This window comes from Corythoichthys intestinalis, chromosome 3 (genome assembly GCF_030265065.1).
Source record: "Corythoichthys intestinalis isolate RoL2023-P3 chromosome 3, ASM3026506v1, whole genome shotgun sequence".
NCBI lineage: Eukaryota > Metazoa > Chordata > Actinopteri > Syngnathiformes > Syngnathidae > Corythoichthys > Corythoichthys intestinalis.
Window position 1 is genome coordinate 13655907 of NC_080397.1, and position 17865 is coordinate 13673771.

Genomic DNA, 17865 nt, shown 5'->3' on the forward strand with positions numbered 1-17865 from the left:
TGCTGGTTGAATAGCTTGTCGGTTTATTTTGGTTATTGTTTGCGTGTAACCTAGAAAATTAAATGAGATTAAAAATTGAGTGGGAATAACAATTTCTCAACGACAATTATCGTGGTAGTAATTTATTTTTAAAAAATGTATGTGGCACAGCCTACTGAATTGACTGTATTATATTTCCACGGGTCTGCATGATATATATTTTTTGTCATTATTTTTTTTTTTTTTTTTTTTTTGCTTGTAAGAATAAAGCCTGTTAAGTAAAAAAAAACTTATTTCCATATAGTATATAATATATACTATATGCCATTTTTTAAAATAAAAGTGAATTTTTCTGTCCAGACTGAGGCGGCACACTTTAAATATATTAAAGTGATATAGGCATCTTTGAGTGAACTGCGAGTAAAATTCAAGTATCTCGAGGCCGGGCCGAGTGTCCTTTTTTGGAAATCAAAATATGGTCACCCTAGCCTAGCCAGTCACTAGATCTGAACCCGATAGAAAATCTATGGAGGGAGCTGAAAGTCCGTGCTGCCCGGCAGCAGCCCCGAAACCTGAAGGCTCTGGAGAAGATCTGCATGGAGGAGTGGGCCAAAATCCCTGCTGCAGTGTGTGCAAACCTTGTCAAGGACTACAGGAAACGTTTGGTATCTGTAATAGCAAACAAAGGTTTCTGTACCAAATATTAAGTTCGATTTTTGTGATGTATCAAATACTTATTTCATTCAATTAAATGCACATTTATTATTTAAAAATCATACGTGATTTTCTGGATTTTTGTATTAGATTCCATCCCTCACAGTTGAAGAGAACTTATGATACAAATTACAGACCTCTACATGCTTTGCAAGTGGGAAAACCAGCAAAATCGGCAGTGTATCAAATACTTGTTCTCCCCACTGTACATTTTGGCAATGCATTAAGAAAAAAATGAATAAAACTCAGGACGAATATATACATTCAACATACAGTACATAAGTACTGTATTTGTTTATTATGACAATAAATCCTCAAGATGGCATTTACATTATTAACATTCATTCTGTGAGAGGGATCCGCGGATAGAAAGACTTGTAATTCTGAAAGGATAAATGTGACTTTGTATATTGTGACTAAATATTGCCATCTAGTATATTTGTTGAGCTTTCAGTAAATGATACTGTAGCCATTTAACTGTTCTGCCCAAATGCATGATGGGAAGTACAACCGTGACTGTGCGTAGTGGTACCAATTGATATATCTTCTCTGCTTTGGGAAATAACATACGGTGTTAAGATCAATTACTTTCTTCCCACGATATTTCTAATTGTAGGGAGAGGGATTGTAAGACTTTGGCCAATTAAAAAAAAGGCTCCAAAGGCTGCCAAAATTCCTTGTACTCATTTTACGCTGCCTTTTAGCTCTATATATAGGTAAAATGGCGCCATTACAGATTGAACGCAACAATGCGTGAGTGGGTCATGCAGCGCATGCGTTAAATATTTTAACGTAATAATTTTTTTAAAATTACCGCCGTTAACGGGATAAATTTGATAACCCCACCTTAAGCCTAAACTAAAGACTCTGGATGAGTGTAACATATTATGTCTGTAACATTAAATACAATTAAAAAACGATTTAATTAAAAAAAATATATATATATATATTAAAAAAGGGCATGTCCGGTATTTTTTTGCCGATTCCGATACTTTGAAAATGACGTAATCGGACCCGAATCCCGATCGATCGGGACATCTCTACTTACGCTTATTGATGACACTGCGCACGGTAGACACAGGAACATTCAGGTCTTTGGAGATGGACTTGTAACCTTGAGTTGGCTCATGATTCCTCATAATTTTGCTTCTCAAGTCCTTAGACAGTTCTTTGGTCTTCTTTCTTTTCTCCATGCTCAATGCGGTACACACATGTACACAGGACAGAGGTCGAGTTAACTTAAATCCATTTTAACTGGCTGCAAGTGTGATTTAGTTACTGCCACCAAGTGTTATGTGCCACGGGTAAGTAACAGGTGCTGTTAATTACACAAATTAGAGAAGCATCGCATTGTTTTTCAAAGGGTGCCAATACTTTTGTCCTCTTTTTGGAGTTTTGTGTAAAATGATTTAATTTTTTTTCTCCATTTGTGTTTTTTTCATTGCAAGCAAAATAAATGATATTACTACCAGAGCATTTGTAACTGCAATCATCTTCTGGGAGAAATTGAGCATTATCTGAGAGAATTGAAGGGGTGCCAATACTTTGGGCCAGCAGTGAAAGCTATTGAGATCAGATGTAGAACTGTGTGAAAAATGTTCCCATGAAAATAAAAGTTTCTACACAGTTGATTTCTAACCAATATATTTTATGTGAAACAAAAAAAAAAAGTGCAAAATTTACAAACTTGTTGACGGTACTAATAGTCCTTTACTTTTCAGATGGAAAAAAAAAAGGCAAAACAGTGTGACAGTAGAACGTAAACAAAAATATGTACTTGGATATGAACATCTCTTTGTGACTGCCAACAATGGCCACCATTGCTTCCTACTTCTATGGGTTTACTTCAGGCATTAAGATTTTTCCTTGGCATTCAAGATCGTCCAGGAGCTGCATGAAGACCACTGTACTGTCTCCTTTGTATGCCTTCACCGCATCGCACACCTGCTCCGAGTGTTTCCCTCTGGCCAGCTCCAGCAGAGTCTCGATGTCACCTGCCAGACTCACCGCTTGCTGGTCCGTCCAGTCCAGTGTTACCATTTGGAGAGGGTGCGTCTCAAGGGCACGTGCCAACGTGTGCGACGCATCATTGGACCGGATGCAGTCGGACAGGCCGCTCTCTTCCTGGTAACACACCAGCAGGTTTGCTAGCATACCTGAGGCCGCCTCCAGGAGATCGTAATTCAACACTCCAGTGCAGTTCAGGTTGGAGTCGCCCAGTTGAGCGCTGCGGAGGAGCTCTGCTTTCTGACTAGCATCAGAGATAAGGTCCAATGCGGCAGAACTTTTATCGTCTGTTTGCCGGAGGAGACTGGAACCTGGAGGAATAATATACACTCCGTTTTCAACGCAAATACATGGCAGCCAATGAGCTAATTGATGGTAGCTTTGCATGTAATGCAAAACCTACCATCTACAATATATGTAAAATTAAACAAATATATAAACAGATTTTCTCACTATCTGAAGCTCGCTCAAAACTCAAGCCAAGTGTACAACATTGAGTATTTTCAAATAAATAGGTGGTTCATCATAAATCTTTGTTTGATCTACGGGGAAAAACTCTGGAAATTCGAAACCAGAAGCAGACCTGCACTTGTCTTGTATGTTAGGCGAGATTTAAAAATTTGCCAGTCGACTGTATTACTTCATGTAGCGCATGCTCACCTTTATTCCAATGCTGATTTCAAGTCTCTATTTTTTGCAGTCATACCGAACGGCAGTATCGGACCTGTGTGTCAAGTGCGGGCCCTTTTGTTTGCGTTTTTTATAGAAGCATTTCTGTGGCCACCTGCTCTCAAGCCACTTGACTGCTCAGCCTTGCCACTCGTGTGCGAGTGCACAGCTTCAAATGTGACACACAAACAGATGAAGGGCTGTCAAAAGCCATTTTGGGAGTCGGAGCATTACACTTGCGGTGGAAAATGTAAAAGGCTACAAAAGTCACTGGGTTTGAGGATGACACTTTTGAAATATGGACAGAAAGTAATGGCGGGTGCAGTAGCTGCGAGTTTGCCAAGGTCAGCGCTCATCTACCTTTTAATGCGGGAAAAAAAAAAAATCTGCATAACTTGTGGAATTAATCTACATAAACTTTTACATAAGTGGCCACGTTTTCAAATGCAGCGATCAAACAACGGAAGGCAGATGAGACGGGACAGGATATCTGTTTTCAGGAGGTTATATTCATTTGGGATCAGTAACATGGTATAGCAGAATGTATTTCTTACATAGGTACGGTCATTCTGTATTGAGGTTTTGTCGATTTGACAGTTTCTTGGTATTCAATGTACGGTATTTAATCATAGTAGATGTAAGCATCGAGTGTAATTTTTTTTTAGTACGATGATCACCCGTGTCTCTGTTAAATGTAAGTAAGCGCTGGTATGGACAGAGATGCAAAAGAAAGTTTATGCCTTGCAGCATAAACTGCTGTCACAGTGTCAACAGCAGCTGACATATAAATATGGCACTGGTGTGGAGTAGAGAGGGGCCCTTGTAGCATAGCTCAGGGCTCAAAAGTGCGTAACACTCATACTGACTGATGGTTTGGGATTCAACTCTTGACTCCAGCTTTCCTTTGCTGCCATTGACAGCGATAACCGTCCCATCTATTTGAACCGTAAGGGAAAGGCAGACAACTATAGTCGTCAGTGGGTATGTTTACATCAAGAGTCCACAAACTATTTCCACATCGGGCTGCAGTGGGTGCTGGATTTCTTTCCAAATAAACAGGACCTTTGCACTAATCTAGTGCCTTACAAGCAGTGTTGTTAATAGCGGCGTTAGAATATAACGGCGTTATTTTCTTCAGTAGTGAGTAAATTAATTACTTTTCTCATCTTGGCAACGCCATTACTGTTACTGAGGCGGGAAAGGTGTGCGTTACTAGGTGTTACGATGTTGGTTGACTGACGCGAGAAAAGTCTGAAAAAGATGGACTCAGAGACGAGAGAGCAGGAGTGGGGAGGAGGCAAGGGAGTGTGACGCCGTTGCAAACGCGATACTACTATGCTAGGTGGCTCCAATAATACCTGACTGTAGCCGATAGCCTACAAACTACGCCCACATGATGCTTCGGTAAATACATGTATACAGAAGTAGATGCAAATGACAGACACGGCGGCATTAGCAACTTGTATAATACAGAACTAGATGTGTTAGTAAGCAGCCGCCATCTTAAAGCAGTAGACTTCTCAGGAAGGCTCTGTTGTAGAGAACCTTCCTAGCGAACCTAAGTAACTTTTTATCTAAAATGCTCCTAAATCGGCAAAAACTTTAATCTATCTTTAAATGATGAAACAGTTTTAAAACTTACACATGTCGAAAATAGACAGAAGGGAACTAATGCAATAATGGGAGCAATTTTAACAACTTTAACGGTTGATTCACAACATTAAATGACTTCCACACATAGCAAAGGTTACTATCTAGTTATCGCAATATCCGCAATACCCCTGCATCTAGTTAAGCAAAGGGTAAAGAATTGCGCTAGGGCCAATTGTCCCAAAAACCCTTTAAACTTCACATTGTGTGACCTGTTTTTTAAAAAAAAAACAAAAAACAAAAAAAAAACCTTGAAAATGATTACCAGTTACTTTGCCAAGTAACTAATTACTCTTACATTCAGGTAACGGTTACTAACGCAGTTACTTTTTGGGAGAAGTAACTTGTAACCGTAATTACTTTTTTAAGATTAACAACACTGCTTACAAGTGTAATCAGTTGATTGTAGTCAGGTGTAGAGCATGAATTGGGATTTGATTTTCACTTCCGTTCTTTCCCGCTCCCAGAGAAAAATTCCCCATTCCATCTCAAACCAGGGGCCGAGTCAAAAAGTAAATCCCATCCCGTCCCACTCCTGTAGAATGACTCCCAATCCCATCGCACCCATTTTTTTAACACTCTTAAATTGGTCATTAACAAAGTCAATGGATTGTTCTTTTTAGATGACTGATTTTGGATTACCACTCGTCCCCGAGTCACTACAGCACTATATACTCGTCGGCGCAATTTTTATACACCGCATATTTTGTAGAGGCACAGTCGTGTTCCACTCTCAAGAAGTTTTCTAATAACCAGGACCTTCCTTCAACCAACTACTCCAGTTTAACCGATGGGTCATTATTTCCGAGTTTCATGTGTAGTGCTCTCTTCCGGTGTTGGCCTCCACCATTTGCCATGTTGAGTCCGCGTAAATGTAGTAGCCTGAAGTCGAAGTGTTAGAAACTTGGAATATTGAAATGTGTATTTCTTTTGACGTGCCAACAAAAATCGAGATAGCGTTGACCTGAGATGATAAAACAACAAAAATGGAGACTTCGGTCCTCTAGGTTTTTTAACACAGGTGAAAATCATCTATTTATGTGGTCTCGCTCCCGCCCACTCCTGTTATTCCCGTCCCAATCACAGTATTCATAAAATTTTTGACTTCCATCCGAGCGGGAATCCCGTGACCCACAGGATTTTCAGAAATAATTCATGCTCTAGTCAGGTGCTGCTTGGTTTAGCAGAAACCTCATTGGTTAAATGGTCTGTGCTTGATCGGTAGGAACAAAAACCAGCACCCACTGCAGCCCTTGAAGACTGGTCTGGACACCCCTGGTTTACATGGACAAAATTTCTTCAATTTGATCAGCGTTCGGTTTAAAATTTATCAGATGCACTATGTTCATGGACACTAAAAATATCGATCCGATTAGGTCTTGCGTGTTCATGCGTAGGAACATCAGTCGGAACAAATTTTGACGTGCGCAGATTCTACATGTCATAATTACGGTGAATACGATGCTAAGCTTTTAAAGAAGATTTATCGTCAATTTCCACGTGTGTAGTGTGCACATTTATAAAAATCTTATTTTTGAACCAAGTGTTCGCTAAAATGTTCAGTTACAAACAAAAACTTACCGTTTGTATTTTGATGCATTCTCTTTTTGTTATTGTAGATGGATTAACAGGATCTAAAAAAGTTTTTTACCCCACGGAACAAATCAAAATGATGTCTGTTATGTCTGTTTACGACAACAGAAGCACAAGAACAGGACATACTCTTAATTACCAAAATGGTAAGGTTAATCTTTTCTACAGCATGTGAAGGCAGCATGAACAAATAAATGTACCAGAAAAACTAAAAAAGAGGAAGCCCTACTGACTTGAGTGTCAACAAAATATCATTCTATTTAGACATTAAACATTAGCGTTAGTTCGTGTATTTTTCTTGATCTCCACCATCACGTCTTTCAACAATTTTAAGATTTATTAACATCTCCAGCAACGCGTTGGTCTCAGATACAGACCACTTTAGTCTAGTGCAGTGGTTCTTGATCTGGGTTCGATCGAAGCCCAGGGGTTCGGTGAGTAAGTCTAAGGGGTTTGGCAAAGGTAAAAAATGCAGAGCCCCATTTTCGTACGCTGATTAAATCTAAGCAAAGTGGCTTTTTAGACCAGGTTTTGGACTCTTTCACTTCCGATTTACAGGCTTAATCCATTTCTTTTAACTGCTACTCCTCGATCTGATGGAAGGAGAACTGGTTTTTTCAGTGGAAGGTTGACTCGCACTTGGTATAAGAGAAAACAACAGACCAGTGGCCAGCGTGGTCTCAAATTTTGACCCGTTTATAAAACATGCTGTCAAAATAAGAATTTTGAACTGGAATTTAATCATTATTAGCTTGCTATCTTAGATATATTGATTTAGAATTTGAAAAAAAAATCTTTATTACATAATTCCGAAGGGTTCGGTGAATCCACAAGTGAAACTTATTGGATTTGGTATTTTTACCTATAAGAACCATTGGTCTAGCGCAAGTTGCGCCTACCCAGTCTTGAGCTTGCTCTGCTTCTACCATCTTCCGGGAAAAACAAACGCATATACTGACGTCACAGGTAAGGACGTTTTGTTCCCAAATTGTGGAATAAAGTGTTTTCATGCATGCCGATCATATTATCGATCTGCATAAACCACCCCACTCGTTCGGAATAGAATCTTAATCAGAATGGGCTGGATCGAGTTAGAATATTCTGAATGGGGTGTGTATGTGACATGTTTTTATTCCGACCAGCTTTCGATTCGAATAAAAGTGTCCATGTAAACATACCTAGTGGTAGCCAACTAACAAATTCAAATTGTCCACTTGGAGCAGTCGTGTGTTCCATCATTGACTCCAAATCACTTGGACAATATGATGCTACAACTGTCCAAACGCATATAAATGTCATTACCCACACTAACTAGTGTCAAATGACTGCCTGTATTGAAAAATGTGACACAATGCTGATTATACACACCTACGTACACAGTTATGGGATGGCAAAGTGCATTCAGGTTGGCGCTGGATTTCACATATGCTGCGGTGGAGATAAATGCAGCACCTGGGGGATTACACTGGAGCACATGGTAATTACACCATCCTGTGTGTGTCCTCGGCAGCTATGGCAGAGGAGTTCACATGCCGAGTGAACGCCGAGACACACAAATGTACTCATCAACACACCGAGTGCAGAGCCCTTTGGCCTTTAGAGGGCAGGCGAAGACAAGGAATATAAAAACCCAAGTGGAGGAGGGGGTAAAATTGGCGCAAAAAGAGGCCAAGAGGGAGGGAAAGAAGATGCTGCTCTCCCTCTTTGTGTCTCTGGTCTGAAAAGGAACTAAGCATCATCTCTTCCTCCCTTAACTGCCTGCAAAGAGGCAGGACGAGTGAGTGAACGTCAGCCAGGGGCAAGTCATCACAGTCGACTGGGAGATGGTAGCTAGCGCCGTGAAGCAAGAACAAGGAAAGCCTAGCCAACTATAATGGCAGCCTATTGGGATGCAAAATATCAATGGGAAAAGCAACATCAAGATTTTGCAGATTTGTTAAGTGGAAGTAACAATGGAGTATTTCTGATCTTGTGCAAGCCTGCTCAGTTATATGGCAGAACTATATTTTATTTGGCAATGTATGAATATGTGAACAATGTATGTACGGGATGGACATGGAAGTTTGCCACAGTTTTAAACTATTGCCACAGAATGTGTAGAATTTCGCAGAAGACGTACAAACAGTATTTTCGGAGGATATTGTCAGATTATCAATTTCGGAAATTACATTAGTTCAGCCACATCATCGTCACTTATATCGTCTGATTTCAATTCCTTTATTATAATTTTTTCTAAACTTGGTTTTTATGTCATTACTATTTAACTGGAACTGGCAATTTTACACAATAACGTCTACCATTGTATATTAGCCTTAACTAGTGGAGGTTTGAAAAATATATTTTGTATTTTATTGCACAATATATGTAATTTTCTTTGTTGTATGTGTTTGGCTTTACCATTTACTCCACCTGGAGTGTAATAACCCCCAAAAAATCTGAAAACATCAAGATTGGACTCTGAGGGACCGGTAAAAACCTGATTACCTACTCAGCATATCCTTATTATTAATTAAATATGATACAACTGATCACAGATAAAACCTTTTTCCAAACTTTGATCCTGATCTTGCCCAGCCATATCGCTACAGTGGGGCAAAAAAGTATTTAGTCAACCACTAATTGTGCAAGTTCTCCCACTTGGAAAATATTAGAGAGGCCTGTAATTGTCAACATGGGTAAACTTCAACCATGAGACAGAATGTGGAAAAAAAAAAAAAAAAAAAAAAAAAACAGGAAATCACATTGCTTGATTTTAAAAGAATTTTTTTGCAAATCATGGTGGAAAATAAGTATTTGGTCAATACCAAAAGTTCATTTCAATACTTTGTTATGTAACCTTTGCTGGCAATAGCAGAGGCCAAACGTTTTCTGTCACTCTTCACAAGCTTTTCACACACTGTTGCTGGTATTTTGGTCCATTCCTCCATGCAGATCTCCTCTTGAGCAGTGATGTTTTGGGGCTGTCGTTGGGCAACACAGACTTTCAACTCCCTCCACAGATTTTCTATGGGGTTGGGATCTGGAGACTGGCTAGGCCACTCCAGGACCTTGAAATGCTTTTTACGAAGCCACTCCTTTGTTGCCCTGGCTGTGTGTTTGGGATCATTGTCATGCTGAAAGACCCAGCCACGTCTCATCTTCAATGCCCTTGCTGATGGAAGGAGATTTTCACGCAAAATCTCTCGATACATGGCCCCATTCATTATTTCCTTTACACAGATCAGTCGTCCTGGTCCCTTTGCAGAAAAACAGCCCCAAAGCAGGATGTTTCCACCCCCATGCTTCACAGTGGGTATGGTGTTCTTCGGATGCAATTCTGTATTCTTTCTCCTCCAAACACGAGAACCTGTGTTTCTACCAAAAAGTTCTATTTTGGTTTCATCTGACCATAACACATTCTCCCAGTCCTCTTCTGGATCATCCAAATGCTCTCTAGCGAACCGCAGACGGGCCTGGACGTGTACTTTCTTCAGCAGGGGGACACGTCTGGCAGTGCAGGATTTGAGTCCCTGACGGCACATTGTGTTACTGATAGTAGCCTTTGTTACTGTGGTCACAGCTCTCTGTAGGTCATTCACTAGCCCCCCCCCAGTGTGGTTCTGGGATTTTTGTTCACTGTCCTTGTTATCATTTTGACGCCACGGGGTGAGAGCTTGCATGGAGCCCCAGATCGAGGGAGATTATCAGTGGTCTTGTATGTCTTCCATTTTCTAATAATTGCTCCCACAGTTGATTTCTTTACACCAAGTGTTTTACCTATTGCAGATTCAGTCTTCCCAGCCTGGTGCAGGTCTACAATTTTGTCTCTTGTGTCCTTCTACAGCTCTTTGGTCTTGGCCATAGTGGAGTTTGGAGTGTGACTGACTGAAGTTGTGGACAGGTGTCTTTTATACCGATGAGTTAAAACAGGTGCCATTGATACAGGTAACGAGTGGCGCCTCAGACCTCATTAGAAGTTAGACCTCTTTGACAATCAGAAATCTTGCTTGTTTGTAGGTGACCAAATACTTATTTTCCACTCTAATTTGGAAATCAATTCTTTAAAAATCAAACAATGTGATTTTCTGTTTTTTTTCCCACATTCTGTCTGTCATGGTTGAGGTTTACCCATGTTGACAATTACAGGCCTCTCTAATATTTTCAAGTAGGAGAACTTGCACAATTGGTGGTTGAGTAAATACTGTACTTATTTGCCCCACTGTATCCGTATACATTTTCTTTTCCAAGTGTTTTAAACATTTCCAAGGTTGTGCAAAGTGAGTGCACCATTAAAACACAGTTTTAGGTTTAAGAAGCCTTTGACATTGGGAAGCCAAAGTCAAACTTGTGAATTAACTTTGGTTGGATTCTTCCGCTTTGTACCCTATCCTCAGTAAGCTTCCCTGCGCTTGCTAGTGAGTTGTGATCATTTGGAGGTGAGCTAGAGGTGGCCTTTGGAACAGGAACAATCAAAAGAGCAGCTGCCTACGCACACTGCGTAATGTACTCAGCTTGTCACCAATACAAGGTGCCATTCATACTATAGAAGCCACTCCAACAGGTTGTAAACAAAACAAAAACATTTAGTGACTGAAGAAAAAACCCTAACCAATCCAGAGTAGGAATCAAGAGTTCGAATTTCTGGATTTGATTAAAAAAAAAAAATCAAGTGCATTTCAAAAAGATCATGTCACCATGCCGCTGACGGCGATAGGTGCTCAATCCATTTTGACTGCTGTCACCCCTCATAGTCCAGTGTTTTTCAACCTTTTCTGACTCACGGGACGTTTTCACATTGGAAAAAATCTCGCGGCACACCACAAACCAAAAATGTTCCAAAATTATTTTCTGTATAGTATATTTAATTAAAAAACTATATTTAATTTCTCACTATTTATACTTACTCAGTGTGAAACGAGCCTGTTTCGATGAACACAAAGTCGATATCCTTATTCTTCAACAGCTCTCCGTCTTTCTGTTTTTATTTTTTTATAGCGATTAGGCTTGAAAAAGCTCAGACTTATCAGACAGGGGGACTTGAGCAATGTTTTTAACCACATCAGGGCCGAGCATCTCGCAGACAATGGCTTTGCAGGCAGGTAGTATTAAAGTCTCTGTCACAGTGTGGGACTTTTTGGATTTAGCAACAAGGTAACTGGCTTTGGGGGCTTTCTCATTTACCTTTGTAGTTTTTATCAAAAAAGTCGCCAGTTTCTCTGTTTTCACGAAGGTGAACAAAATAGTCCATCCAGTAGTTTTGAAGTGAAGGGCGTTTCGTTTGGAGATGACGTTTAGGAGAGCTGTTCGTGTCGTGTTCACGAACGGCTCGGATTTATAGCCGTCAGCCTTTTGCTGTCCTTGACAATGTGTTGGAATAAAACACTGGGGGAGGATTGACGGTCCTCACATACTGTATGGATAAAATAGAAAGGAAACTTTCGAGTCTATCGACACATGACGAGTTTAACCAAATAATGTGCACTAGACATGCTGGGGTCCAAATTGTCGCGGACAACAAGGTCGTTGATGGCTAGAAATCTGAGCAGTTTTTGAACGCTACACAAGCAATCCTGTGCTCATCGGCACACGACTGAGAAGTTTCTACCTACTCCTTCCTACTGCAACTTCACCCGACGACGTAAAAAAATATTGTAATAGCCCTGAATGGGGAAATATAAAGGAGAGGAGTCTGTGATGACTTTCCCACTTTATTGTGGCAACAATGGAAAATAATTAACAAAATAACAGCGGCATCGTAACATGTGACCGCTAACTACGCTCTGACGCCGTTCTCCCTCCCTCCTTGCTTAATTCCCGCTACGTCACCACTCTGCAGTCTGATGACCCCTTCAAGGGCCCGCACAGTTACGGACATTACAATACTTACATATATATAAATGCAACATTAGATAATTTCTCGCGGCACACCTGACGATCTCTCACGGCACACTAGTGTGCCACGGCACACCGGTTGAAAAAAAAACTGTCTTAGTCAAAATGGATTGGCTGTATTACGGTCAATGGAATCCCACAAATGAAAAAAATTGGGCCTTAAAAATGAAGGATTTGAGCCTATTTCATTAAGCTAAATAAAAATAGCATTCTGTAGGTGCCTTCTAAGAAGGGAGGGGAACCTATGGGTGTTTGCACATAATCAACACGATATAAGCCTGATAACACATTGGCCAACCAATCTCAAACCATCGCCACTCAGATTTTCAGCCACATAAAGATGTACAGTTAACAAATATGGGGATTCGACCCCCCCCCCTTGCAGATACGAAGGTTAAAAACTTAGGAAGACTTCAATGGTATCCCCGTTTTCAGACAACTTTATTGCCTTAATTACTTATAAATTCCTAGCTAGTGTGCCATGGGATACTATAGGAAATGATAAAATGTCACTTAGTCAAAAAACATTCAAACTCATTCATCTTTTTTCGTTTCAGGAATCCTTCAAGGGTTGCGGAGGTGCCAGATTCTATCCCAGCAACCTATGAGCAGTAGACGCTGTACACCCTGTATTGGTTGCCCGCCAATCACAGGGCACAAAGAGACAGAAAATCACGCTCACACTCATTTCTAAGGACAATCTAGCATGTTCAACCTGCCTAACTGTGCATGTTTTCAGATGCGGGAGGAAACCGGATAGAGCTGAAACAAATACTCGAGCAACTCAAGTTTAAAAACTAATAATAGTAATAGTAATAGTAATTTTATTCACCTCTAGGAATTATTTAATTTTGCCAGCTCTAAGTCTCACATTTTGCCCAGACTACTTTTAATACGGGACAACGCGCCGGCGTCATGTGCGTAGAGGAAGAAGCAATTAATAAAAAACAAACCTCACTGCAGCCGACAGCCGCTACAAACTACGCCAACCTTGCTAAAAACTACGCCCGCATGATGGTACGGTGGTAGCAGGTAGCGTCTGATGAGTCTCATAAATATCACATGTATGTAGAACTAGATGCGAAATGACAGACTCGGCGGTATTAGTAAACAGCCACCATCTTAAAGCAGTAGACTTCTCAGCGCTAATAAATAAGATTAACGTTACTGTCACTCATTCACGTAACGTTAGCCCTGTGGAGGGCTAGGTTTCTATTAATTATGACCACTGTCGATGCGTGGCTAACGTGTCTTACATACAGGCTTTATTTAATCTGTGAAAACATCATGCTGTAGAGTGATGAGGGTGTAAAATAAAAACTTAATAAAGCTAACTGTCAATGTTAGCTTAAGTAGTCATTGCTGGATAAAACAAGTAGCACTGGTCCCTAATGTGCTCCAATACAGCAGGTATCATACATTTATTTTGAACACTGCAAAAATTCAAAATCCTATCAGGACTTACAGTTTAGACTAACTTAAAACTTAGAACTTGATAGTTTGACAAAAATGGAAATTCACTTGAAACACGTGGGGAAAAAAACCTAACATTTAAGTGATGTCTGCTATCAAGCGTACTGATATTTTTAGGTAAGAAATATATATACAGTGCCTTGCAAAAGTATTCAGCCCCCTTGTACCTTGCAACCTTTCGCCACATTTCAGGCTTCAAACATACAGATATAAAATTTCAATTTTTTGTCAAGAATCAACAACAAGTGGGACACAATCGTGAAGTGGAACAAAATTTATTGGATAATTTAAACTTTTTTAACAAATAAAAAACTGAAAAGTGGGGCGTGCAATATTATTCGGCCCCCTTGCGTTAATACTTTGTAGCGCCACCTTTTGCTCCAATTACAGCTGCAAGTCGCTTGGGGTATGTTTCTATCAGTTTTGCACATCGAGAGACTGACATTCTTGCCCATTCTTCCTTGCAAAACAGCTGGAGCTCAGTGAAGTTGGATGGAGAGTGTTTGTGAACAGCAGTCTTCAGCTCTTTCCACAGATTCTCGATTGGATTCAGGTCTGGACTTTGACTTGGCCATTCTAACACCTGGATACCTTTATTTTTGAACCATTCCATTGTAGATTTGGCTTTATGTTTTGGATCATTGTCCTGTTGGAAGATAAATCTCCGTCCGAGTCTCAGGTCTTGTGCAGATACCAACAGGTTTTCTTCCAGAATGTTCTTGTATTTGGCTGCATCCATCTTCCCGTCAATTTTAACCATCTTCCCTGTCCCTGCTGAAGAAAAGCAGGCCCAAACCATGATGCTGCCACCACCATGTTTGGCAGTGGGGATGGTGTGTTCAGGGTGATGAGCTGTGTTGCTTTTACGCCAAACATATCGTTTTGCATTGTGGCCAAAAAGTTCAATTTTGGTTTCATCTGACCAGAGCAACTTCCACATGTTTGGTGTGTCTCCCAGGTGGCTTGTGGCAAACTTTAAACGAGACTTTTGATGGATATCTTTGAGAAATGGCTTTCTTCTTGCCACTCTTCCATAAAGGCCAGATTTGTGCAGTGTACGACTGATTGTTGTCCTATGGACAGACTCTCCCACCTCAGCTGTAGATCTCTGCAGTTCATCCAGAGTGATCATGGGCCTCTTGGCTGCATCTCTGATCAGTTTTCTCCTTGTTTGAAAAGAAAGTTTGGAAGGACGGCCGGGTCTTGGTAGATTTGCAGTGGTCTGATGCTCCTTCCATTTCAATATGATGGCTTGCACAGTGCTCCTTGAGATGTTTAAAGCTTGGGAAATCTTTTTGTTGGTTGGTTGGTGTTACACTTATATAGCGCTTTTCCACCTTTCAATGCGCTTTACACTTTCTCACCATCCACCTACTGGTGACGCAGCACCAGGAGCAACGTGGGGTTCAGTGTCTTGCTCAAGGACACTTAGACGAGTTCATCAGGGCGGAGAATCGAACCCACACCCTCTGGGTTGGGGGACAATTACTCGACCACTGAGCCATGCCACCCCCAATCTTTTTGTATCCAAACCGGCTTTAAACTTCTCCACAACAGTATCTCGGACCTGCCTGGTGTGTTCCTTGGTTTTCATAATGCTCTCTGCACTTTAAACAGAACCCTGAGACTATCACAGAGCAGGTGCATTTATACGGAGACTTGATTACACATAGGTGGATTCTATTTATCATCATCGGTCATTTAGGACAACATTGGATCATTCAGAGATCCTCACTGAACTTCTGGAGTGAGTTTGCTGCACTGAAAGTAAAAGGGCCGAATAATATTGCACGCCCCCCCTTTTCAGTTTTTTATTTGTTAAAAAAGTTTAAATTATCCAATAAATGTTGTTCCACTTCACAATTGTGTCCCACTTGTTGATTCTTGACAAAAAATTAAAATTTTATGTTTGAAGCCTGAAATGTGGCGAAAGGTTGCAAGGTTCAAGGGGGCCGAATACTTTTGTAAGGCACTGTACTTATTTTATAAGATCTAGACGTTTTTTTTTTTTTTTTTTTTTTTTGAGTGAAAGCAGTGATTTAGTCTTTTTTTATTCTAGTCACATCTGAGAGGCAATTGTTGGCTGTTTCCAACAATGTACATCGAAAATAAAGACATTGACTGAAAATGGTTCAATATTAGATTAAAAGTCTTGTTTTCTCAAGTATATTTATAATTGCTCTTTACTTAAAAAAATGTTTTATCCGATTAATCCATAGAACTTTCAGTCGATTATTACAATATTCGATACCTGCAGCCCTAAAACCGGAGGACCTGGAGAAAAGCCACGCAGGCAGAGAGAGAACATGGAAACTCACCACTAGGAGTGTCACAATATATCAAAAGGGTGATATAGCGCAATACTTCGTAATTCAGAAGGTTATCGATAAGCTCCAACAAAGAATCGATATATTTTAAAAAGGTGTCACTATTAAAAAAATAAAAAATACATAAAAAATAAAAGACCAACAGGCTGCAACAAAAAAATATTTGATTAACCAATAACCAACAAGAAGTTCCCCGAAAATGCCCCAAAATCAAAAGGAAGTGACCAAAAATCAAAAGGAAACGACTTCAAATGCCCCCAATTTAACCCATTGGCTAGTATTGGCTGCCAAATACAGCCATAGACACCCAATCCGTTTGAAGCAGGAGGGATGGCAACTTCATTCGCTGACACCCTCCCAGTTCAAACAGATTGAACATCTTCTGGTGATAAACTCATTTCAATTCACAGCAGAAGGAAGGAAGGACGGAGCCCGGGCTTGAACCCTTGATCTCAAAATTGTGAGGCAGACAAGCTAACCACTCTTCCACTGTGCCGCCTGGTCAGCAAAACTATTTGTCTAAAATAATGCAATCATGGTGTACAGTAAAATTAAATAATCTTGTGGCATCTACGGGAAATTTTAAACCCCTTTAATTCCCTTTAATCAACTACTTGTCGCTAACAATTACTGTATAGTAGTTTTATGGGAAAACTTTGAAACAATCAGCGCCACTAAAGTTTGCATCTTTATAGTTGGTATTACAATAGGGTAGAGCTGGGAATCTTTGGGCACCTAACGATTCGATTAAGATTCAGAGGCTCCGATTCGATTATAAAACGATTATTGATGCACCCCCCTCCTTTTTTTTTTTTTTTTTTTTTTTTTTTAATGTTTTGTACATTAGTTCCAAAATTGTTCAAAAATACTCTCAGGCTAAACCAAACTACTATTTCAGTATCAAGTTAACATATAGCAGTAAAAAAATATACAAAAATAACAGTAAATAAACTCCAGTCCCCATTCTGTATCAGCAGCTTTAAACTACATTCAATTAATTTAATGTTGTGAATCAACCATTAAAGTTGTTAAAATTGCTCCCGTTATTCCGTAATTTCCCTTTTGTCTACTTTCCTCATGTGAAAGTTTTAAAACTATTTTAAAGATAGATTCAAGTCAATATTTTACCGATTTAGGAGTATTTTAGATAAAAAGTTAATTAGGATTGCTTGGAAGGTTCGCTACAACAGCCTTGCAGGGAAGTGTACTGCTTTAAGATGGCGGTCGTTTACTAACGCCCGCATCTAGCTTTTTCTAGATGTGCTCTTAACGCTACCGAACCTATATTGCATCCAGTCCTATATAAATGATATCTACCGTAACATTATGTGGATGTACTTTGTAGCAGCTTTTCGGCAGCAGTCAGGTTTGTTGTTGTGTTTTTTTCATCTCGTGGCATGAGTTGAGCTAGAGCCGTCAGTTGAGCATTGGCATTACCCGAGGGGCCGGGTAATGAGAAGCATGATGTTTAGCTACTCTCGCTTCGTTCCTCATTGTGTCCCGAAGACCGCGCGGCGCGCTGAGTGTGTTGTACTTCCGCTTTACTTGGCATATTTCAATAATCGGAATTTGGATGTTTGTG

General features: G+C 40.1%; 1 protein-coding gene across 5 annotated transcripts in view; it reads right to left on the bottom strand.

Annotated features, from left to right (window-relative positions):
* Positions 1-2219: 2219 nt before the first annotated feature.
* slf1 (SMC5-SMC6 complex localization factor 1) overlaps positions 2220-17865 on the bottom strand; it is a 65180-nt gene continuing 49534 nt past the window's right edge. For 2 of the 5 annotated variants that reach the window (XM_057831009.1, XM_057831010.1), the window contains exon 18: positions 2220-3011. In XM_057831009.1, the coding sequence (XP_057686992.1) occupies positions 2527-3011 (485 nt within the window). In that variant the 3' untranslated portion in view covers positions 2220-2526. The remainder of the gene's footprint in view (positions 3012-17865) is intronic. The other 3 variants (XM_057831008.1, XM_057831011.1, XM_057831012.1) reach the window with 3 other exon arrangements.